Source organism: Pseudophryne corroboree, chromosome 6 (genome assembly GCF_028390025.1).
Source record: "Pseudophryne corroboree isolate aPseCor3 chromosome 6, aPseCor3.hap2, whole genome shotgun sequence".
Taxonomy (NCBI): Eukaryota; Metazoa; Chordata; class Amphibia; order Anura; family Myobatrachidae; genus Pseudophryne; species Pseudophryne corroboree.
Genome location: NC_086449.1, coordinates 188,473,568 through 188,499,560, shown reverse-complemented (window position 1 = coordinate 188,499,560; position 25,993 = coordinate 188,473,568). Strand labels below are relative to the sequence as shown.

The window sequence follows — 25,993 nt, the reverse complement described above, 5'->3', positions numbered from 1 at the left end:
GACAGGATGTCTTCTGACGCCGATTTTCCGGACCTCTTCTTGCTTCTGGCTCTGTAAGGGGGCCGGCGGCGCGGCTCTGGGACCGGACTCCGAGGCTGGGCCTGTGTTCGGTCCCTCTGGAGCTAATGGTGTCCAGTAGCCTAAGAAGCCCAATCCACACTGCACGCAGGTGAGTTCGCTTCTTCTCCCCTTAGTCCCTCGATGCAGTGAGCCTGTTGCCAGCAGGTCTCACTGAAAATAAAAAACCTAAACTAAACTTTCACTAAGAAGCTCAGGAGAGCCCCTAGTGTGCACCCTTCTCGGCCGGGCACAAAAATCTAACTGAGGCTTGGAGGAGGGTCATAGGGGGAGGAGCCAGTGCACACCAGGTAGTCCTAAAGCTTTACTGTTGTGCCCAGTCTCCTGCGGAGCCGCTATTCCCCATGGTCCTTACGGAGTTCCCAGCATCCACTAGGACGTCAGAGAAAAAGTGTTCTGAACAACCAAACTGAGAATACAAAGTTGTCCATCACAAACTGGAATATGCAAGTACCCATCATTGATGCCTGTGGGTACAATGAACTAATTCTATTCCATTCGGTTTATGAGAGATCTCACCCAAAGCTGGATGTTTAGGGACTTCAGACCAAAAAAATAAATAATAATAATAATAATAATAATAATAATAATTCAATCTGCTTTCTAGACAGTGAAAAGATATGAGTAGTAACCAACCCCATTCTGCTATTCTGGGACTTGAAGCACTACCCATTATAAGACCAAGTACTGAACTGTTTTGTATAAGGCAAAACTTTTAGGGGATATCCAATTAGACCAGGTAAAACACCAGGTCCGAAAAAAGTATGTTTTTCGCGATTTTCCGCAATTTTTTTCTTCTTCTCCAGGCTATCCCAATTGATTGCCTGTATAAAAAACAAACAAAAAAAACCCTTTCTCCCGAAAACAACACAGGTTCAGTGAAACCTGTGTGTTTTCGGTAAAAATAGCCCAGTGGTCACACGAAAAATAAGAATTTACTCACCGGTAATTCTATTTCTCGTAGTCCGTAGTGGATGCTGGGGACTCCGTAAGGACCATGGGGAATAGCGGCTCCGCAGGAGACTGGGCACAACTAAGAAAGATTTAGGACTACCTGGTGTGCACTGGCTCCTCCCTCTATGCCCCTCCTCCAGACCTCAGTTAGGAAACTGTGCCCGGAAGAGCTGACACAATAAGGAAAGGATTTGGAATCCCGGGTAAGACTCATACCAGCCACACCAATCACACCGTACAACTCGTGATACTATACCCAGTGAACAGTATGAATAACAACTGAGCCTCTCGAACAGATGGCTCCAAACAATAACCCTTTAGTTAGGCAATAACTATATACAAGTATTGCAGACAATCCGCACTTGGGATGGGCGCCCAGCATCCACTACAGACTACGAGAAATAGAATTACCGGTGAGTAAATTCTTATTTTCTCTGACGTCCTAGTGGATGCTGGGGACTCCGTAAGGACCATGGGGATTATACCAAAGCTCCCAAACGGGCGGGAGAGTGCGGATGACTCTGCAGCACCGAATGAGCAAACTCAAGGTCCTCCTCAGCCAAGGTATCAAACTTGTAGAATTTAGCAAATGTGTTTGAACCCGACCAAGTAGCAGCTCGGCAAAGTTGTAAAGCCGAGACCCCTCGGGCAGCCGCCCAAGAAGAGCCCACTTTCCTCGTGGAATGGGCTTTTACAGATTTAGGATGCGGCAGTCCAGCCGCAGAATGTGCAAGTTGAATCGTACTACAGATCCAGCGAGCAAGAGACTGCTTTGAAGCAGGAGCACCCAGCTTGTTGGGCGCATACTGGATAAATAGCGAGTCAGTTTTCCTGACTCTAGCCGTCCTGGAAACATAGATTTCAGGGCCCTGACTACGTCCAGCAACTTGGAATCCTCCAAGTCCTTAGTAGCCGCAGGCACCACAATAGGTTAGTTCAAATGAAAAGCTGATACCACCTTAGGAAGGAATTGGGGACGAGTCCTCAATTCCGCCCTATCCATATGGAAAATCAGATAAGGGCTTTTACATGACAAAGCCGCCAATTCTGACACACGCCTGGCCGAAGCCAAGGCCAACAGCATGACCACTTTCCACGTGAGATATTTTAGTTCCACGGTTTTAAGTGGCTCAAACCAATGTGACTTAAGGAAATTCAACACCACGTTGAGATCCCAAGGTGCCACTGGAGGCACAAAAGGGGGCTGAATATGCAGCACTCCTTTAACAAACGTCTGAACTTCAGGCAGTGAAGCCAGTTCTCTTTGAAAGAAAATCGACAGAGCCGAAATCTGGACCTTAATGGAACCTAATTTGAGGCCCATAGTCACCCCTGACTGTAGGAAGTGCAGAAATCGACCCAGCTCAAATTCCTCCGTTGGGGCCCTTCTGGCCTCACACCACGCAACATATTTTCGCCATATGCGGTGATAATGGTTTGCGGTCACCTCCTTCCTAGCTTTAATTAGCGTAGGGATGACTTCCTCCGGAATGCCCTTTTCCTTCAGGATCCGGCGTTCAACCGCCATGCCGTCAAACGCAGCCGCGGTAAGTCTTGGAACAGACAGGGTCCCTGCTGCAGCAGGTCCTGTCTGAGCGGCAGAGGCCATGGGTCCTCTGAGATCATTTCTTGAAGTTCTGGGTACCAAGCTCTTCTTGGCCAATCCGGAACCACAAGTATAGTTCTTACTCCTCTCCTTCTTATTATTCTCAGTACTTTGGGTATGAGAGGCAGAGGAGGGAACACATAAACCGACTGGTACACCCACGGTGTCACTAGAGCGTCCACAGCTATCGGCTGAGGGTCCCTTGACCTGGCGCAATATCTTTTTAGCTTTTTGTTGAGGCGGGACGCCATCATGTCCACCTGTGGAAGTTCCCAGCGATTTACAATCAGCTTGAAGACTTCTGGATGAAGTCCCCACTCTCCCGGGTGGAGGTCGTGCCTGCTGAGGAAGTCTGCTTCCCAGTTGTCCACTCCCGGAATGAACACTGCTGACAGTGCTATCACGTGATTTTCCGCCCATCGGAGAATCCTTGTGGCTTCTGCCATCGCCATCCTGCTTCTTGTGCCGCCCTGACGGTTTACATGGGCGACCGCCGTGATGTTGTCTGACTGGATCAGCACCGGCTGGTGTTGAAGCAGGGGTCTTGCCTGACTTAGGGCATTGTAAATGGCCCTTAGTTCCAGAATATTTATGTGTAGGGAAGTCTCCTGACTCGTCCATAGTCCTTGGAAGTTTCTTCCCTGTGTGACTGCCCCCCAACCTCGAAGGCTGGCATCCGTGGTCACCAGGACCCAGTCCTGTATGCCGAATCTGCGGCCCTCTAGAAGATGAGCACTCTGCAGCCACCACAACAGCGACACCCTGGTCCTTGGAGACAGGGTTATCAGCCGATGCATCTGAAGATGCGATCCGGACCACTTGTCCAACAGATCCCACTGAAAGATCCTTGCATGGAACCTTCAGAAAGGAATTGCTTCGTAAGAAGCCACCATCTTTCCCAGGACTCACGTGCAGTGGTGCACCGACACCTGTTTTGGTTTTAGGAGGTCTCTGACTAGAGATGACAACTCCTTGGCCTTCTCCTCCGGGAGAAACACTTTTTTCTGTTCCGTGTCCAGAACCATCCCCAGGAACAGTAGACGCGTTGTAGGAACCAGCTGCGACTTTGGAAAATTCAGGATCCAGCCGTGCTGTTGTAGCACTTCCCGAGCTAGTGCTACTCCGATCAACAAATGTTCCCTGGACCTCGCCTTTATAAGGAGATCGTCCAAGTACGGGATAATTAAAACTCCCTTTTTTCGAAGGAGTATCATAATTTCGACCATTACCTTGGTAAATACCCTCGGTGCCGTGGACAGACCAAACGGCAACGTCTGGAATTGGTAATGACAGTCCTGTACCACAAATCTGAGGTACTCCTGGTGAGGAGGGTAAATGGGGACATGCAGGTAAGCATCCTTGATGTCCAATGATACCATGTAATCCCCCTCGTCCAGGCTTGCAATCACCGCCCTGAGCGATTCCATCTTGAACTTGAACCTTCTTATATAAGTGTTCAAGGATTTTAAATTTAAAATGGGTCTCACCGAACCGTCCGGTTTCGGTACCACAAACATTGTGGAATAGTAACCCCGTCCTTGTTGAAGGAGGGGTACCTTGATTATCACCTGCTGAGAAAACAGCTTGTGAATCGCCTCCAGCACTGCCTCCCTGTCCGGGGGAGCTGTCGGCAAGGCAGATTTGAGGAAACGGCGAGGGGGAGACGTCTCGAATTCCAGCTTGTACCCCTGAGATATTACTTGTAGTATCCAGGGATCCACCCGTGAGCGAGCCCACTGGTCGCTGAAGTTCTTGAGACGGGCCCCCACTGTACCTGGCTCCGCCTGTGGAGCCCCAGCGTCATGCGGTGGACTTAGAGGAAGCGGGGGAGGACTTTTGTTCCTGGGAACTGGCTGTATGTTGCAGCTTTTTCCCTCTCCCTCTAAATGCTGACTTCCCAGCTGTCGCTGTGGAAACGAGGTCCGAGAGACCATCCCCAAACAACTCCTCACCCTTGTAAGGCAAAACTTCCATGTGCCTTTTAGAATCTGCATCTCCTGTACACTGCCGAGTCCACAATCCTCTCCTGGCAGAAATGGACATTGCGTTTATTTTAGATGCCAGCCGGCAAATATCCCTCTGTGCATCTCTCATGTATAAGACAGCGTCTTTAATATGCTCTACGGTTAGCAATATAGTGTCCCTATCTAGGGTATCAATGTTTTCCGACAGGGAATCTGACCACGCAGCTGCAGCACTGCACATCCATGCTGAAGCAATAGCCGGTCTCAGTATAATTCCTGAGTGTGTATATACAGACTTCAGGATAGCCTCCTGCTTTCTATCCGCAGGCTCCTTTAGGCGGCCGTGTCCGGAGACGGTAGTGCCACCTTTTTTGACAGACGTGTGAGCGCTTTATCCACCCTAGGGGATGTCTCCCAACGTGACCTGTCCTCTGGCGGGAAAGGGTACGCCATTAGTAACTTTTTAGAAATTACCAGTTTCTTATCGGGAGAAGCCCACGCTTCTTCACACACTTCATTTAATTCATCAGATGGGGGAAAAACTACTGGTAGCTTTTTCTCCCCAAACATAATACCCTTTTTTGTGGTACCTGGGGTAATATCAGAAATGTGCAACACATTTTTCATTGCCGTAATCATATAACGAATCGCTCTATTGGAATGTACACTAGTCTCATCGTCGTCGACACTGGAGTCAGTATCCGTGTCGACATCTGTGTCTGCCATCTGAGGTAGTGGGCGTTTTAGAGCCCCTGATGGCTTTTGAGACGCCTGGGCAGGCACGGGCTGAGCAGCCGGCTGTCCCACATCTGCTATGTCGTCAAACCTTTAAAGTAAGGAGTTGACACTGTCGCGTAATTCCTTCCACATGTCCATCCATTCAGGTGTTGACCCCGCAGGGGGTGACATCACATTTATCGGCACCTGCTCCGCCTCCACATAAGCCTCCTCATCAAACATGTCGACACAGCCGTACCGACACACCGCACACACACAGGGAATGCTCTGACTGAGGACAGGACCCCACAAAGTCCTTTGGGGAGACAGAGAGAGTATGCCAGCACACACCAGAGCGCTATATAATACAGGGATACACACTACACACAGTGATTTTTCCCCTATAGCTGCTATAATACACAAGTTTGCGCCTAAATTTAGTGCCCCCCCTCTCTTTTTTACCCTATGGAGTCTGGAAACTGCAGGGGAGAGCCTGGGAGCGTCCTTCCAGCGGAGCTGTGAGAGGAAATGGCGCCAGTGTGCTGAGGGAGATAGCCCTGCCCCCTTCACAGCGGACTTCTCCCGCTTTTTTCTGGATATTTTTGGCAGGGGATTTTACACATATATAGTCTTCCTGACTATATTATGTGTTTATTTGCCAAGCTAAGGTATTTATATTGCAGCCCAGGGCGCCCCCCGCCCCAGCGCCCTGCACCCATCAGTGACCGGAGTGTGAGGTGTGCATGGGGAGCAATGGCGCACAGCTGCAGTGCTGTGCGCTACCTTAATGAAGACCGGAGTCTTCAGCCGCCGATTTTCTGGACGTTCTTCTTGCTTCTGGCTCTGCAAGGGGGGCGGCGGCGCGGCTCCGGGACCGGACGACCGAGGCTGGGCCTGTGTCTGATCCCTCTGGAGCTAATGGTGTCCAGTAGCCTAAGAAGCTAGCTGCAAGCAGGTAGGTTCGCTTCTTCTCCCCTCAGTCCCTCGAAGCAGTGAGTCTGTTGCCAGCAGATCTCACTGAAAATAAAAAACCTAAATATACTTTCTTTCTAAGAGCTCAGGAGAGCCCCTAGTGTGCATCCAGCTCGGCCGGGCACAAAATTCTAACTGAGGTCTGGAGGAGGGGCATAGAGGGAGGAGCCAGTGCACACCAGGTAGTCCTAAATCTTTCTTAGTTGTGCCCAGTCTCCTGCGGAGCCGCTATTCCCCATGGTCCTTACGGAGTCCCCAGCATCCACTAGGACGTCAGAGAAACTGTCTTTTTCCGTGATTTGGTTTCGCCTGTCTGAGGTAGGTGAAGCAAAATCCCTGATAAGCCTCGTCTCGTGCCGGCTTATCGGGCTAATTAGATAGCCCCCGGCGGGACAATTAGCCCCGGTAAAAGTCACCTTTCCTGAAAGGTTGGTGGTAAAAAAAAAGTATCTGGGTGGAAACCTCAGAAGATCTATGATTTAAGACTCCTCTCAACCAGGAATTTGAGGTGGAATTGAACAACCAGTCTCGGGAAGAAGGTGATTCCCAACACTGGAGTTTATGGATTCATAGATGAGTAGCCTGTCATACATACTGTTTTTGTCTGGGTGATTAGTAGTTGAACACAAAGTTGCCCAAGCCTGATGTTCCCCATTTAAGATGTTCGGTTAGCTGAAAAAAACGAGATTTATGGTAAGAACTTACCGTTGTTAAATCTCTTTCTGCGAGGTACACTGGGCTCCACAGGGAATGACATTGGGGTGTAGAGTAGGATCTTGATGCGAGGCACCAACAGGCTCAAAGCTTTGACCTTCTTCCCAGAATGCCTAGTCCCGCCTCCTCTATAACTCTGCCTCCGTGCACAGGAGCTCAGTTTTTGTTAACCAGTCCAATGCAGTAGCAGGCAAAAGAGACGACAACTGTTCGTAGCCACATACACCACATTCTCACGACAGGAGAAAGTGTCAGCGGCTAATGCCATACCAACCCAAAGAAGCTAAGTGCGTCAGGGTGGGCGCCCAGTGGAGCTCAGTGTACCTCGAAGAAAAAGATTTAACAACGGAAATGTCTTACCATAAATCTCGTTTTCTGCTGCGGAGTACACTGGACTCCACAGGGAATGACATTGGGGATGTCCTAAAGCAATTCCTTATGGGAGGGGACGCACTGTAGCGGGCACAAGAACCCGGCGTCCTAAGGAAGCATCCTGGGAGGCGAAGTATCGAAGGCATAGAACCTTATGAACGTGTTCACTGAGGACCAAGTAGTCGCCTTGCACAATTGTTCAAAAGTCGCACCACGGCAGGCCGCCCAAGAAGGTTCAACAGACCGAGTAGAATGGGCCTTGACGGTAGCAGGAGCTGGAAGGCCAGCCTGTACATAAGCATGTGCAATCACCATTCTAATCCATCTGGCTAGGGTCTGCTTGTGAGCATGCCAGCCACGTTTGTGAAAACCAAACAGAACAAAGAGAGAATCAGACTTCCTAATGGAGGCAGTTCTCTTCACGTAGATATGGAGAGCCCGTACCACATCCAAAGACCGCTCTTTGGAAGACAAATCAGGAGAGGCAAATGCCGGAAGCACAATCTCCTGATTAAAGGCGGAAAGAAGACACCACCTTAGGTAAATACCCGGGACGTGTTCTAAGAACCGCCCGATCACAGTGAAAAATCAGATATGGTTACCTACAAGATAAGGCACCCAAATCCGACACCCGTCTAGCAGAGGCAATAGCCAGCAGAAACAAAACCTTAAGAGAAAGCCACTTAAGGTCTGAAGATTCAAGAAGCTCAAACGGAGACTCTTGTAACACCTATAGAACCACCGATAAGTCCCAAGGAGTCACAGGCGGGACATAAGGAGGTTGAATCCGCAACACACCCTGAGTGAACGTATAAACATCAGGTAAAGTCACAATTTTTCTCTGGAACCAAACCGACAAGGTAGAAATATGAAACTTGATGGAGGCCAGACGAAGGCCCAAGTCCAGGCCCTGTTGTAGAAAGGCCAAAAGATTGGCCGTACTAAACTTGTAAGCGTCATGATTGTTAGAGGCGCACCAAGCAAAGTAAGAATTCTAGACCCTAAGGTAAATCCGAGCAGAAGCCGGCTTCCTTCAACATAGTTTGAATGACCGCCTCAGAAAATCCTTTGGCTTTCAAGACGGAAGCTTCAAGAGCCATGCCGTCAAAGCCAATTAAACTAAATCCTGATATACAAAGGGGCCCTGAACGAGGAGATCTGGGCACCGCAAAAGTAGAAGGGGACGCTCTATCGAGAGACCCTGAAGGTCTGAGAACCAATGCAGTCTGGGCTACGCGGGAGCGATCAGAAGTAGGATTCCTCTTTCTTGCTTGAACTTCCTTATTACTCTGGGCAGGAGTGACACCGGAGAAAACACGTATGGCAGATGAAAGTTCCATGGAATTGCCAGTGCGCCCACGAACACTTGTAGAGGATCCCTTGTCCTTGCTCCGAAGACCGGAACCTTGTGATTGTGTCGAGACGTTATCAGGTCCACATCTGGAAGACCCCACCTGTCCACAAGGAGTTGAAACACTTCTGGATGGAGGCTCCACTCTGGCGTGTACGTCCTGACGACTAAGAAAGTCTGCTTCCCAGTTTAGGACCCCCGGAATGAATACTGCCGATATGGCTGGCAGATGGCGTTCCGCCCACTGAAGAATCCTTGATACTTCCCTCATTGCCATGCAGTTTCGAGTGCCGCCTTGATGATTGATGTACGCCACTGTGGTGGCATTGTCCGACTGTACTTGAACAGGTCTGTTCTGTATTAAATGCTGGGCCAAGTTCAGAGCATTGAACACCGCCCACAGTTCCAGAATGTTTATCGGGAGGAGAGACTACTCCTTGGTCCACCGACCCTGAAGAGAGTGTTGCTCCAACACCGCACCCCAACCTCTCAGACTGGCATCCTTAGTCAGAAGGACCCAGTTGGAGATCCAGAAGGGACGACCCCTGCTCAATCGTTGGTCCTGAAGCCACCAGCTCAGTGATAGACGGACCTCCGGAGACGAGGAGATCATTTGAGACCTGATCCGGTGAGGCAGGCCGTCCCATTTGGCAAGAATCAACTTCTGCAGAGGGCGGGAATGGAATTGAGCGTACTCCACCATGTCGAATGCCGACACCATGAGACCTAGCGCTTGCATTGCCGAATGTAATCGACACTTGCGGACGAGATAGGAAGCGTCGAATCCTATCCTGAAGCTTCAGGACTTTCTCCTGAGACAAGAACAACCGCTGGTTGCGAGTGTCTAAAAACGCCCCCAGGTGCACCATGCTCTGAGCAGAGACCAGGGAAGATTTCTTCCAGTTGATGAGCCACCCGTGGGCTTGCAGAAACTGGATAGTCAGATCCAGATGGTGTAGGAGAATTCATGGGAATTTGCCAGGATCAACAAGTCGTCCAGGTACGGTAGGATCCTGACCCCTTGACGGCGGAGTACAGCCGTCATTACCGCCATGACCTTGGGGAAGACTTGCGGAGCCGTGGCCAAACCAAAAAGGTAACACCCGAAATTTGTAATGGAGGTTGCCAACCGCAAACCTCAGGTACTGCTGATGCGACACTGCGATGGGAATATGCAGGTAAGCATCCTGTATGTCCAGAGAGACCATATATTCCCAAGGTTCCAAGGCCAGAACGGTAGAGCGAAGAGATTCCATACGAAACTTGGAGACCCTCACAAATTTGTTCAAGGACTTGAGGTTGAGAATGGCCCGGGAGGACCCATTCGGTTTCGGGACTAGGAACAGCGGTGAATAGAACCCCTTGCCTCTCTGAGCCAGAGGTACCTGTACTACCACTCCTGTGTCCAGGAGGGACTGTACCACCGAATGAAGAGTTTTTGCTTTCACCTGATCCGAAGGGACGTCTGTCAGGCAAAATCGATGAAGGGGACGATTCTTGAAGGATACGGCGTAACCTCGAGTGACGACTTCCTGTACCCAGGCATCGGAAGTGGTCCTCAACCATTCCTGGGTATACCCTAGAAGTCGGCTCCCCACCCTGGGATCCCCCAGAGGGAGGCACACCCCGTCATGCAGCAGGCTTGTCAGTTTTGGAAGCAGGCTGACGGGCAGCCCAAGCCCTTTTGGGTTTGGGCTTACTGGGTTTGGAAGTGCGAACCTGTTTCGGGTACGCCTGACCTTTTGCTTTCCCTGAAGGACGAAAGGAGCGAAATGGTGTACTTTAGCCTTCGGCACCGAAGGAGCAGTACTAGGTAGACATGCTGTTTTAGCAGAGGCTAAGTCAGCCACTATCTTGTTGAGGTCTTCTCCGAAAAGAATGTCTCCCTTAAAAGGGAGTACCTCCAGGGTTTTCTTAGAGTCCAGATCCACAGACCAGGACCGTCACCAGAGAATCCGGCGAGCCAAAATGGACTTAGTAGAAGCCTTGGCTGCCAGAATACCGGCATCAGAAGCCGCCTCCTTAATGTAATGAGAAGCTGTGACAATTTAAGACAGACATTGTCTAGCATGATCAGAAGCGTTGGAAGGCAACTCCGCCACCAGCTCCTGAGCCCACGCTTCAACAGCCCATGTCGCTGCAATGGTGGGCCTATGCGCAGCACCAGTTAGGGTGCAAATCGCCTTAACACAACCCTCCACACGCTTATTCATCGGTTCTTTCAGAGACGTGACGGTCGTTACCGGCAGAGGGGAGGATACCACCAGCCGCGCCACCGGCGAATCCACTGGCGGGGGTGTCTCCCAATTTTTACTTAGATCCGCAGCGAGGGGGTAGTGAGCCAGCATCTTCTTGTGAGGCGTGAATTTCTTTCCTGGATTTTCCCAGGACTCCTGACGTATGTCAGCCAAATGGTTAAACTTGTTTAACCACTTTCTGACGTTTAAACCTGTCCGGTTTCTTAGGGGCAGCATCGGGCTCCGGATCCTCAGTAATTTGAAGAATGGTCCTGATAGCCTCCAACAAGTCAGGAACATCCACCTGTGAAACAGAATCCCCATCAGAAGCGTCAGGATCAGAATCTGTGGGGTCAGTATAAACGCCATCCTCATCAGATGAGGTGTCTGGGACGTTGGTGGATTGTGAGGAAGTAATGGCCTGCATAGAGGACCCCTTGGTCTTAGGCGGGCGAGGGTTAGACTTCTGAGTAGTCAGTGATTGGTTCAATTGCTGTAACTGAGCGAACAGTTGATCTGCCCATGGCGGGTTAACCGCAGGGACCATAAGCGGTTGCACCGGCACAGGCGGTCCCATAGGGGGCGTCAGTCTATATTCAATAGCGTATTCAATAGCGTGGAGAAGGTAGCCCAAGGTGAGTCATTATGAACCCCCGTTGCTACAGTCCCACTTGGGGGTAAGGATCCCCCAGGACCTGAACCCTCAGCTGCTATGTTTTCCTCAAATGTGTCTGCAGCGTCACCACCACACAATGTGGGATCAGCTCAAGCACCATTGCCCTTTGTAGCCGGCATATTCAAAAGCTCAACGCAGGGCAACACAGTACAATATCAGCAGCACAATACCTGACAAGAACCCCCAGTGCAGTGTAACAGCACAAACAGGGAATTCAATAGGTATATGGTGACTAAAAATCACAGGGAAAAAATAAGATTTTACTTACCGATAAATCTATTTCTCATAGTCCGTAGTGGATGCTGGGACTCCGTAAGGACCATGGGGAATAGCGGCTCCGCAGGAGACAGGGCACAAGAATAAAAGCTTTAGGATCAGGTGGTGTGCACTGGCTCCTCCCCCTATGACCCTCCTCCAAGCCTCAGTTAGGATACTGTGCCCGGACGAGCGTACATAATAAGGAAGGATATTGAATCCCGGGTAAGACTCATACCAGCCACACCAATCACACCGTACAACTCGTGATCTGAACCCAGTTAACAGTATGATAACAACGAAGGAGCCTCTGAAAAGATGGCTCACAACAACAATAACCCGATTTTGTTAACAATAACTATGTACAAGTATTGCAGACAATCCGCACTTGGGATGGGCGCCCAGCATCCACTACGGACTATGAGAAATAGATTTATCGGTAAGTAAAATCTTATTTTCTCTGACGTCCTAGTGGATGCTGGGACTCCGTAAGGACCATGGGGATTATACCAAAGCTCCCAAACGGGCGGGAGAGTGCGGATGACTCTGCAGCACCGAATGAGAGAACTCCAGGTCCTCCTCAGCCAGGGTATCAAATTTGTAGAATTTAGCAAACGTGTTTGCCCCTGAACAAGTAGCTGCTCGGCAAAGTTGTAAAGCCGAGACCCCTCGGGCAGCCGCCCAAGATGAGCCCACTTTCCTTGTGGAATGGGCTTTTACAGATTTAGGCTGTGGCAGGCCTGCCACAGAATGTGCAAGTTGAATTGTACTACAAATCCAACGAGCAATAGTCTGCTTAGAAGCAGGAGCACCCAGCTTGTTGGGTGCATACAGGATAAACAGCGAGTCAGACTTTCTGACTCCAGCCGTCCTGGAAACATATTTTCAGGGCCCTGACAACGTCAAGTAACTTGGAGTCCTCCAAGTCCCTAGTAGCCGCAGGCACCACAATAGGTTGGTTCATGTGAAAAGCAGAAACCACCTTAGGGAGAAATTGAGGACGAGTCCTCAATTCTGCCCTGTCAGAATGAAAAATTCAGTAAGGGCTTTTATATGATAAAGCCGCCAATTCTGACACACGCCTGGCTGAAGCCAGGGCTAACAGCATCGTCACCTTCCATGTGAGATATTTTAAGTCCACAGTGGTGAGTGGTTCAAACCAATGTGACTTAAGGAACCTCAAAACAACATTGAGATCCCAAGGTGCCACTGGAGGCACAAAAGGAGGTTGTATATGCAGTACCCCTTTTACAAATGTCTGAACTTCAGGTACTGAAGCCAGTTCTTTCTGGAAGAAAATCGACAGGGCCGAAATTTGAACCTTAATGGACCCTAATTTTAGGCCCATAGACAGTCCTGTTTGCAGGAAATGGAGGAAACGACCCAGTTGAAATTCCTCTGTAGGGGCCTTCTTGGCCTCACACCACGCAACATATTTTCGCCAAATGCGGTGATAATGGTTTGCGGTTACATCCTTCCTGGCTTTGACCAGGGTAGGGATGACTTCATCTGGAATGCCTTTTTCCTTCAGGATCCGGCGTTCAACCGCCATGCCGTCAAACGCAGCCGCGGTAAGTCTTGGAACAGACAAGGCCCCTGCTGGAGCAGGTCCTTTCTTAGAGGTAGAGGCCACGGGTCTTCCGTGAGCATCTCCTGAAGTTCCGGGTACCAAGTCCTTCTTGGCCAATCCGGAACCACGAGTATCGTTCTTACTCCTGTCCTTCTTATGATTCTCAGTACTTTTGGTATGAGAGGCAGAGGAGGGAACACATACACTGACTGGTACACCCACGGTGTCACCAGAGCGTCCACCGCTATTGCCTGAGGGTCCCTTGACCTGGCGCAATATCTGTCTAATTTTTTGTTTAGACGTGACGCCATCATGTCCACCTTTGGTTTTTCCCAACGGTTTACAATCAGGTGGAAGACTTCTGGGTGAAGTCCCCACTCTCCCGGGTGAAGGTCGTGTCTGCTGAGGAAGTCTGCTTCCCAGTTGCCCACTCCCGGAATGAACACTGCTGACAGAGCTATCACATGATTTTCCGCCCAGCGAAGAATCCTTGCAGCCTCTGCCATTGCCCTCCTGCTTCTCGTGCCGCCCTGTCTGTTTACGTGGGCGACTGACGTGATGTTGTCCGATTGGATCAATACCGCCTGACCCTGAAGCAGGGGTTTCGCTTGACTTAGGGCATTGTAAATGGCCCGTAGTTCCAGAATGTTTATATGCAGAGATGTTTCCATGCTTGACCACAAGCCCTGGAAATTTTTTCCCTGTGTGACTGCTCCCCAGCCTCTCAGGCTTGCATCCGTGGTCACCAGGATCCAATCCTGGATGCCGAATCTGCGGCCCTCTAGAAGATGAGCACTCTGCAACCACCACAGGAGAGACACCCTTGTCTTTGGTGACAGGGTTATCCGCTGCTGCATCTGAAGATGCGAACCGGACCATTTGTCCAGTAGATCCCACTGAAACGTTCTTGCATGGAATCTTCCGAATGGAATTGCTTCGTAAGAAGCCACCATTTTTCCCAGGACCCTCGTGCACTGATGCACTGACACCTGGGCTGGTTTTAGGAGGTTCCTGACTAGCTCGGATAACTCCTTGGCCTTCTCCTCCGGGAGAAAAACCTTCTTCTGGACTGTGTCCAGAATCATTCCTAGGAACAGAAGACGTGTCGTTGGAATCAGCTGCGATTTTGGAATATTTAGGATCCACCCGTGCTGACGTAACACTATCTGAGATAGTGCTACTCCGACTTCTAACTGTTCCCTGGACCTTGCCCTTATCAGGAGATCGTCCAAGTAAGGGATAATTAATACGCCTTTTCTTCGAAGAAGAATCATCATTTCGGCCATTACCTTGGTAAAGACCCGAGGTGCCGTGGACAACCCATAACGGCAGCGTCTGAAACTGATAATGACAGTCATGTACTACAAACCTTAGATACCCTTGGTGAGAGGGTAGATTGGGACGTGGAGATAAGCATCTTTGATGTCCAGAGACACCATATAGTCCCCTTCTTCCAGGTTCGCTATCACCGCTCTGAGTGATTCCATCTTGAATTTGAACCTTTTTATGTAAGTGTTCAAGGATTTCAGATTTAAAATTGGTCTCACCGAGCCGTCCGGTTTCGGTACCACAAACAGCGTGGAATAATACCCCTTTCCTTGTTGTAGGAGGGGTACCTTGATTATCACCTGCTGGGAATACAGCTTGTGAATAGCTTCCAGAACTGCCTACCTGTCGGAGGGAGACTTTGGCAGAGAAGACTTCAGGAACCGGCCAGGGGGAAACGCCTCGAATTCCAGTTTGTACCCCTGCGATACTACCTGTAGAATCCAGGGATCCACTTGCGAGTGAGCCCACTGCGCGTTGAAATTCTTGAGACGGGCCCCCACCAAGCCTGAGTCTGCTTGTAAAGCCCCAGCGTCATGCTGAAGACTTGGCAGAAGCAGGGGAAGGCTTCTGATCCTGGGAAGCGGCTGCATGGTGCAGTCTTTTTCCCCTTCCTCTGCCCCGGGGCAGAAAGGAATGGCCTTTTGCTCGCTTGTATTTATGGGAACGAAAGGACTGAGTTTGAAAAGACGGTGTCTTTTTCTGTTGATGTGAAGTGACCTGGGGTAAGAAGGTGGACTTTCCAGCCGTTGCCGTGGCCACCAGGTCCGAAAGACCAGCCCCAAATAACTCCTCCCCTTTATACGGCAATACTTCCATATGTCGTTTGGAATCCGCATCCCCTGACCACTGACGCATCCATAACGTTCTTCTGGCAGAGATGGACATAGCACTTACTCTTGATGCCAGGGTGCAAATATCCCTCTGTGCATCACGCATATATAGTAATGCATCCTTCAAATGCTCTATAGTTAACAATATATTGTCCCTATCCAGGGTATCAATATTTTCAGTCAGGGAATCCGACCACGCGACTCCAGCACTGCACATCCAGGCTGAAGCGATTGCTGGTCGCAGTATAACACCAGTATGTGTGTATATACTTTTTAGGATATTTTCCAGCCTTCTATCAGCTGGTTCTTTGAGGGTGGCCGTATCAGGAGACGGTAACGCCACTTGTTTAGATAAACGTGTGAGCGCCTTATCTACCCTAGGGGGTGTTTCCCAACGTGTCCTAACCTCTGATGGGAAAGGATATAGTGCCAATAATTTATTAGAAATTAGCAGTTTTTTGTCGGGAGAAACCCACGCTTTATCACATACCTCATTCAATTCATCTGACTCAGGAAAAACTATTGGTAGTTTTTTCACCCCCCACATAATACCCTTCTTAGTGGTATTTGTAGTGTCAGAAATGTGCAATGCTTCCTTCATTGCCGTGATCATGTAACGTGTGGCCCTACTGGACATTACGTTCGACTCATCACCGTCGACACTAGACTCCGTATCTGTGTCTGGGTCTGTGTCGACCCACTGAGGTAACGGGCGTTTTAGGGCCCCTGACGGTGTCTGAGACGCCTGGACAGGCACTAATTGATTTGCCGGCTGTCTCATGTCGTCAACAGTTTTTTGCAAAGTGTTGACATTATCACTTAATTGTTTGAACACGATCATCCAGTCAGGTGTCGACTCCCTAGGGGGTGACATCACTAACGCAGGCAATTGCTCCGCCTCCACATCATTTTCCTCCTCATACATGTCGACACACACGTACCGACACACAGCACACACACCGGGAATGCTCTGATAGAGGACAGGACCCCACGAGCCCTTTGGAGAGACAGAGGGAGAGTCTGCCAGCACACACCCAGCGCTATATATATACACAGGGATAACCTTATATAAGTGTTATTCCCTTATAGCTGCTGTTTATATTGTCATTTGCTGCCAATAGTGCCCCCCCTTCTCTTTTTTACCCTGATTCTGAAGCAGGACTGCAGGGGAGAGTCAGGGAGCCGTCCTTCCAGCGGAACTGTGAGGGAAAATGGCGCTTGTGTGCTGAGGAGATAGGCCCCGCCCCTTCACGACGTCCTTATCTCCCGCTTTTTTGTGTAAAAATGGCAGGGGTTAAAATACATCCATATAGCCCAGGAGCTATATGTGATGTATTCTTTTGCCACCTAAGGTATTTGTCATCTATATTGCGTCTCAGGGCGCTCCCCCCCAAGCGCCCTGCACCCTCAGTGACCGGAGTGTGAAGTGTGCTGAGAGCAATGGCGCACAGCTGCGGTGCTGTGCGCTACCTTAGTCTGAAGACAGGATTGTCTTCTGCCGCCGATTTCACCGGACCTCTTCGTCTCTTCTGGCTCTGTAAGGGGGACGGCGGCGCGGCTCCGGTGACCCATCCAGGCTGAACCTGTGATCGTCCCTCTGGAGCTAATGTCCAGTAGCCTAAGAAACCCGATCCACTCTGCACGCAGGTGAGTCCGTTTCTTCTCCCCTTAGTCCCACGATGCAGTGAGCCTGTTGCCAGCAGGACTCACTGAAAATAAAAAAACCTAAATTAAACTTTTATTCTAAGCAGCTCAGGAGAGCCACCTAGCCTGCACCCTTCTCGTTCGGGCACAAAAATCTAACTGAGGCTTGGAGGAGGGTCATAGGGGGAGGAGCCAGTGCACACCACCTGATCCTAAAGCTTTTATTCTTGTGCCCTGTCTCCTGCGGAGCCGCTATTCCCCATGGTCCTTACGGAGTCCCAGCATCCACTAGGACGTCAGAGAAATACACAGAGTATATCCTGTGAACTACCTATATTAAATGATAAACCTGACGCACTTAGCCCCCTCAGGTTATAGAATATAGGGAAAGCAATCCGAGCGAGATACACGAAATGGAGGTCACACAGCAGCTATATGCACACACACAGAGTCACATTGTACAATGCAGAAATTATGACATGCAATAAAACTGCACTGGACTAGCAATACAGAGTAGTACTATGTATAGGTATACACTCAATAGATATAATAATGCACAGTAAAGACTGGATGTATATCACAGGGTACTTGTACAATATAACTCTGACTAAATGCACTCTTTCTTAACTAACACTGTCAGCAGACATGTAGAATACTTAAGTGTCCTGTAAAATGCACAGCGCTGACATGCAGGTGGCTTTACAGAGAAGGATTTGCCCAAACGCTGACAGGGAGTGAGGGATAGAGAGATATGCAGCTCCAGGGTGGGAACTTTTCCCCTAATGGCGCCTTGGGGCTGGGGGAGGGGCTACAGGTCAAAGCCTTATCTCCCTGCTGGACTCCACCACCGGGTACTGTGGGCTTATATAAACGATTTATGAGAGAAAACCGACCTGTGCCCTTGCCCTGGTGGTCTAGTGGGGTCCCTGTACTACCACAGTGTCTCCACCGGCCGCGCGGGATCGCGATTTACAGCGGGACCCGCCGGGGGGACCCATTTACCTCCTCCCTGAGTGCGGCCACGCGATCCAGGAGAACAGCGGTCCTTTGTGTGACTAACTGGAAGAAAAACGGAGCCTCCGCTGTAGGTACCCGGCAACCAGGGCGCGGGAGTGTACAGCGCCGCTGGGGGAGGTGATGGAGCTGCAGCAGGAGATGTCTGACTGACATCCAACACAGTCAGTGTCTCTGCTGCAGCCCTCGAAGTATTCATTTTTCTTTTAAAAGCTTCCTCTCAGGGCTGCTGGAGCAGCATCCGTGTTGTATGCCTGCTTACTGTATGGCACCAACTACAAAACTGAGCTCCTGTGCACGGAGGCGGGGTTATAGAGGAGGCGGCGCTAGGCATTCTGAAAAGAAGGTCAAAGCTTTGAGCCTGTTGGTGCCTCGGATCAAGATCCTACTCTACACCCCAATGTCATTCCCTGTGGAGTTGGGGCTGCCTTTGATCACCCGCTGCTCTGCTGAGCAAAGCAGTGCACTGCATCTATTCAGAACTGGGAGGAGAGCAGGGGGATGCCCAGCTTTCCTCGGGAGCGCTGGGCACCCCCCCAAAATGCTGGACCACAGGTCAGTGCCACGAGGCCAAGACCACACCCCGTTTCCGGTAGCCCCTAGACATAGAAGTTGGGAGGTATGTACTTTTGAAGGAAACAAAAAATGAACATGTCATCCTGCGGTAGAGGGGGAGGGGTTTCAGACAAGAGTACAATTTTAACTTGTGTTCCTGTTGAGCCCATATTCTTTTGTTGCTATAAAAACAAGTGAATTGCAGGCCATATTGTTTGCTGCATCGGAAGTGGTCCTCAACCATTCCTGGGTATACTAACAACTTTAATGTGAAACAGACAAAAAAAAAAAAGTTAAGGAATACCAATTAGGCAATCGGAACATTCTGAATTTAACAGGGTGTAAATTGTGCATTTGTGGTCTATTGAAGACTGTACCATAGAAATACAAACATTTCAGAGATTATAGAATATATGTACACACACACATACACACACACACACTCTTTTGGCTCTGTATACTATAGCTGGTGTAATGGTTAGCCTCATTGAGGTCTTGGTTTCTATTCCCACCACAGCTCTAACTGTGTGGAGTTTGTATTTGTTTCAAAGGCACTAAATAAAACATCACTACAATGAATCTGCATAACAAGTACATGTATAAATGTATGTGCCACTAATACAGGTATTGTTGTGTAATAATCTGCACTGGACCACTAGAGGGAGCTATGTCCCACAGATAGTGAGAGCAGAATAAGGCTAAAATTAGGTGGATTTGAAAATAACCATCATTGTAACAGACTAACACCATCAATCATTAATGTAAGTGCATCAGTGCATTGACAAATACCCATAACCAGGAATATATGGTGGTGAGTGGGTGCAGCATACAACAAATGTTAGTCACTTTGCTTAGAGGATTGCATAAGCATTATTCAAAACAGTTTTTTATTTTGAATAGTATTAATAAAAATTAGACTATTTGAAAAAAATTATCTACTCTCCAGTGTACTGGCCGATGTGTTTGTCCTTTAGATATGTAGCCAGGATCCCAGCGGTTGAGATCTCAACACCAGAATCCCGAAACACACACAATGCTGACGGATGCCCAAGGGGAGTATTAGGGTTAGGCACTATTGGGAGGATTAGGCTGAGGGAGAGGCCGTCTAGGGTTAAAATCTCTACTGGGATTCATTGGCATTCTAAGCGTTGGGATTCTGGCCATCGGGATCCCAATCACCGGTATTTCGATACCAACACGTCCTTTTTGTGTTTTATTTCGCCTCTATACTACAAGGTTTCTAGAGTCCCTATTTGATGATTGGGAATATCTTTATGGTTTTTAAGTTTTATTTCTTCGTCATCTAAAAGTCTCAGTACACAGCCCTGTCCGACCTGTATCACACTGATGTGAAAAAAACAAACAAACCCATCATGTCCATCTTTCACCAAGTACCTGCAATCCTCCGTATGGTTGCTGTGTTGAATATATTGAAGTAATGAACACCAAAGATTTTGCCAAGACGTTTACAGAGCTCAGTAACCTCGGCCTGACATTTCTTGACCATCTCCTCCCTCTTTGAAGTACTAGCCATTACAGAGGTTTTCTGCTTTCTTAGGCTGCTGGCATTTTCTGTGTCCTGGAACTCAATCTGTGAATGGATGGAGTCTGATATTACTGCAGTTCTCAAAGCGAGATCCTTGGATCAGTGTTTTTTTTAATCCCTTAACCACTTGCTGACCGCTAGCTTTTTATTGCGATCATTTCAGGTGGCGCTTTGCTTCCATAGGATAAATGGGCAGCATGTTATCCAGCTGTCACTGGGACCAAGATGCTGGCGTAGCCCCTATTTTGAATACCTCGCCTGGGAACTATTTGTAAACTTGAATAAAAGGATATTTATGCGGCATTGCTGTAATCAGAACTAGACAACTAATTACTAGAGTACTGTAATTATGGGGGGGGGGGGGGAAACAAATTTTTTTTTTTATAAACACTGCCTAAGGCAGGGGTGTCCAACCTTTCACCTTCCCTGGGCCACATTAGAAGATGAAAATTTGGTTTGGGCCGCACATAAAATAAAATAACAGCAACGATACCTGATCATCCAAAAAAAACATAGAAAACATAGTTAACATATTAAACTTACTTGGAAATGAAGTTCGTGAGATGTTTGACATTGTTTCTCAGCCACCAATGCATCCCCCCCACACGCACACTGAAGTCCTCTCTTCCTCTCCTCCTCCCCCCCCCCCCCCCCCTCCACACTGTGCTTCTTCAAGGGCCCACAAATTTCTCCCGCTGGGCTGAGCTCCGTGCTGCTGTCACGTGTGCCACTATGCAGTAGAGGAGGGCTACACTGTGACTGACAGCGGACCCCAAACCCCCCCCCCCCTTCCTCCCGGACACATTGTACTGCAGTGGCACCTGACTTCATCCTCGTTACCCCCCTCCCCCCGAACCAATCTGTCAGCCTGCTGGGGCCGGCTCAGCTTCACATGTGGTGTCCATACTCTGCAAAAAAAAAAAAAATGTATGGGGCGGGTGAAGCGCGCTGGCATCACCGTTGTGACGTGCCCCGGCCGCATTCCTTCCGCAAGCGCCGGCAGTGTAACTTGAAACTTTAGTTTAGAATTTCTTAAAAAATAAAAAATTGCACTGGGCCGCATTACTAGCCGACGTGGGCCGCATGCGGCCCGCGGGTTGGACAAGCCTGGCCTAAGGGGAAAAAAGAAAATTAATCCACTAGGGGGGCACAGGGATAAACACTGTATAGGAAGGCCCACTGACTGCGGCCCAGTTTTTTCCTTTGGTGCACAGCAGGAGCTGGGCACCTTGCAGTGGGGAGCTAAACTTAGGTCCCGGTTACAGAATGGGGTTTTGGGTCCTCTGCCCAGACCCGGCGTCTGCAGCACCAGCGACTGGGTCAGTGACTTCTGCCACTGATCTCCAGGCAGCAGCACACTCCTGGAGCCCGCAGCCGTGACCGGGGGGCCACGACGAGGTGGCGATCCATCCCGCGGGTGAGAGAGCGCAGGGATCGGGCACAGTGCAAGCTCAGGTTGCTGCGCTTTGTCAACAGGGGTGGTCTTCAGTATGCCGACTGACGGGATCCCGGCGCACAGTATACCGGCGCAGGGATCCCGAGAGCCGGCATACAGACAATTGTTCTCCCTCGTGGGGGTCCACGACCCCCCTGGAGGGAGAATAAATAGCGTGGCACGCGTAGCAAGCCCGCAAGGGGCTCATTTGCGCTCACCACACTGTCGGTAAGCCGGCGGTCTGGCTCCCGGCGCCGGGAGCCCGTCCGCCGGCATACCATAGTGAACCCGTCAATAGACCACCAGGGAATTAGCACAGGCACAGTAGCTGCGTCCCTGGGCTCCTGTCGCCTGAGGGGCAGGGAGTCCTTGTCTGTAGACACAGGACCCAGATAATATTGGCTTATGTGTCCGCTGCTTCACGTCATCTAACAAGGTGACACCGGTACAGCCAACACACTCTCCTGAACCAGTTTGGGCGTTGACTTCGACACAGGAAATGTCTCACCTAGTTGATCACCTGGTGGCTTCACCTCCTACTCCACTCACTACCAGCTGGGCCACTTCTTTCCAACCTCAGATGCCTCAGGTTGAGCCACCTTGGATGCAGTCTTTTACGCAGTCGGTACAGGGCTAAACACAGATGTCAGCTTCTGTTCAACAGCTCTTAGAAAGAGACGGTGCTAGGCGTAGGTTACGGAAGAGTCTATGTCTCTGACCGATGTTGAGGCTTTGGTTCGAGCAATCAGGTCAGTACTAGGGAGGCCAATCCCGGGATCGGCGGGATCCCGGGATGTAGGCCCAAAAATGGCCGGGATTCAATCCCGGGATTGGAGGCTCCAATCCCGGGGATTGAGGGATCAGCGTTGAGCGTCCTCAGGACGCTCAAACGCTGCCCGGCTCCCTCCTCTCGGCTCCCCCTGCGCAACGTGACCTGTGCCTGTGAGGTCACGCTGCACTGTCAGCAGCCGCAGAGCAGGAAGGTACGGCGGTATTCACCCGCCGCCTCCTCCCGGCTCCCCCTACACTTACCCGCCGCCTCCTATCGGCTCCTCCTGCACTTACCCGCCGCCTCCTCCCTGCTTCCCTGCACTCAACCACCAGCTCCCCTGCACTCCCCCGCCGCCTCCTCCTCACAAGCTGCACTCTCCCGCCGCCTCCTCCTCACAAGCTACCCGGCTGTGCAGGTTTGTACTTTTTTTAATGTCTGCGTGGCAGGTGGGGAGGGGTGTGGGGGATGGCCGGAATCAGTTTAAAGCCAATCCCGGGAATGACCATTTTTCAATCCCGATATCCGGGATTGAAAAAAATGGCCCGGGATTGGCCTCCCTAGTCAGTACTTCAAATTGAAGACTCTGATCCAGCTCCTAAGGATAAGGCGCCTTTGTTCAAACGGCAGATAAAAGAATCAACCCAGTTTCCTTCCTCCGCTCAGTTAGAAGATCTCTCTTAGAGGTTGCGTGGGCTGAGCCTACCAAACGTTTTCATGTGCCTAAGCGCATGGTTCCTTTTACCCACTACCTCCTAAAGAGCGCGTTAAGTGGGAAACTACTTCTCCGATGGACGCTTATGTGGCCTGACTGGTGAGATCTTCAGTCCTTCCCAATCCGGACACATCTTCCCTAAAGTACCCTACGAATCGGAAATTAGAAGCTTTCCTGAGAACGGCTTACTCGCATGCTGGGGCGGTGGCTCGTCCTGCCCTGGACTCAGCCGGGGTTGCCAAGGCCATCGATAGCTGGGCAGAACAGTTGGAACAAGATTTTTCATCTGGTACTAGCAGACGGGAATTGCTCACCCACGTGCTCAATATCAAACAGGCTAGCACCTTTTTTGGGGAAGCAGCTATGCATATCGGGGTCCTAACCTCAAAGGTATCGGCAGCAACTATAGCTGCTAGAAGGGCGTTCTGGCTCCGGTCCTGGCGTGCCGATGCCAACTGAAAAAAAGGCTCTGGAGGCTCTTCCCTTTTCTGGAGATACTCTCTTTGGGCAGGGTCTGGACAAGATTGTCACAACTTTAGTAGAGGCCAAGACCGCCTTCCTTCCTTCGGCAGCTCCATCCAAGGCCAGAACTACATATTGTTCCTTTCGCCCGCAGGAAAGTGCGAAGAGTCATGCTTCCTCACGGTTCCTGGCCCCATCCAAGGGAGCTAAGCACCGCGCTAAACAGCCATGGACCACCAGACGCCCAGCTCCCAAGCAGACTGAAAAGCCTGCCGAGTGACTGGCGGGCAGACACCTTGGGGTACCCCAGGGCGGGAGGCCGACATCTGCGGTTTACCCCATTATGGCTGGAGACCCTGTCGGACACTTGGATTACGGACATCGTTTCTCAGGGGTACGTAATACCCTTTCGTAAGCGTCCTTGTCTCAGGTTCTTTTCCACAGGTCTCCCAGCGGATCCAGGGAAAGCAGAAGTTCTAAGGGATCGGTTCGTTCCCTTCTGGACTCCAATGTGATTATCCCGGTTCCTCAGTCCCAGAGAGGACAGGGATTTTAGTCAACACTGTTTCTGGTGCAGAAGCCGGATAACTCTTACCACCCTACACTCACAATTTAAAGTCGCTGAACAAGGCTCTGCGAATTCCCAAGTTCCGCATGGAGTCCATCCGCACAATTATCCTCGCCTTGGAGCCAGGGGACTTTCTGGCATCACTGGACATTCAGGATGCCTATTTGCATATTCCAATTCGGACCAGTCATCAGCGGTTCCTCAGGTTTGCCATTCAACAGGACCATTACCAATTTCAGGTGTTGCCGTTCGGGTTGTCAACGGCACCTCGGGTTTTCCTGAAAGTCATGGAGGCCAGACTTCGTCGTAGTGGTGTATGGATCCTTCCTTATTTGGACGACCTGTTCCTCATGGCCCAGTCCCGAGAGGTACAACTTCAACATATTCAGTTTACGGTGAATCTTCTACAATCTCACGACTGATAAATTGGTGTAAATTATCCTTGGTGCCTTCGCAGGAGATGTTACATTTGGGAACCCTGCTCAATTCGCGGCTCCGACGCATCTTCCTCCCAGAGGACAAAATTCGAACTCTTCAATCCAAGATTCAACGTTTTCTTCTTCACCGCAGTGTGCCCATACAGGCTTGTATGCGCATCCTGGGGTCCATGGTGGCCACTTTTTACATGGTTGAGATTGGCCGCATTGCGGTTGGTACGCTGATCTGCAGAGTCTCTCCATCTACGCCCCGCTCAGTCTTCCGCGTCGGCCGGATCTTCTGTCTCAGGGCCCAAGTCTACATCCGGATCTCGACAGATTGGCTTTGACGGCGTGGCTCTTGAGACATCCGTCCTGAGAAAGAAGGGCTTTTCTCGGAAGGTTATCTCAACCATGCTTCGAGTTGGAAACGTTCTTCATATCGAGTTTATCACAGTCTGGAAGGCTTTCTTCTCTTTGTGTTACCAGCAGCAATTTAGCCCGCGGTCTTTTCGCCTTTCACGGCTTTTGGCATTTCTCCAGTCAGGGTTTGATCTGGACTTTAGCCTTTCCTCCCTCAAGGTCCAGGTTTCTGCCCTTTCTGTTCTCTTTCAACTTCGGCTGGCTCACTTGCCGGACGTTAGGACCTTTATGCAGGGTGTACTCCATCTACACCATCCATTTGTGCCTCCGGTTGCTCCATGGGAATTATTGTTGGTTTTTCGGATCCTTCAGTCAGCGCCGTTTGAACCTCTGGACAAAGCCGAGCTTAAATAGCTCACTTGGAAAACGGCATTTCTTCTGGCCATTTTATCTGCTCACCGTGTTTCTGACCTCAGCGCCTTATCCTGGTGCTCCCCTTTTCTGGTGTTCCATTCGGATTGTGCAGTCCTGCGGACCCGGTTAGGTCATCTGCCTAAGGTGGTCTCCCATTTCCTCATCAAACAGGAAAATAAGAATTTACTTACCGATAATTCTATTTCTCATAGTCCGTAGTGGATGCTGGGGACTCCGTCAGGACCATGGGGAATAGCGGCTCCGCAGGAGACTGGGCACAAAGTAAGCTTTAGGACTAGCTGGTGTGCACTGGCTCCTCCCCCTATGACCCTCCTCCAAGCCTCAGTTAGGATACTGTGCCCGGACGAGCGTACACAATAAGGAAGGATTTTGAATCCCGGGTAAGACTCATTACCAGCCACACCAATCACACCGTACAACTTGTGATCTGAACCCAGTTAACAGCA

General features: G+C 50.2%; 1 protein-coding gene across 3 annotated transcripts in view; it reads right to left on the bottom strand.

The window, feature by feature from the left end:
* The window catches only part of BLM (BLM RecQ like helicase), a 188,562-nt gene that overhangs the window by 12,420 nt on the left and 150,149 nt on the right, over positions 1-25,993 (bottom strand). For all 3 annotated transcript variants that reach the window (XM_063925479.1, XM_063925478.1, XM_063925480.1), the window contains exon 19: positions 20,234-20,429. In XM_063925479.1, the coding sequence (XP_063781549.1) occupies positions 20,234-20,429 (196 nt within the window). The remainder of the gene's footprint in view (positions 1-20,233; positions 20,430-25,993) is intronic.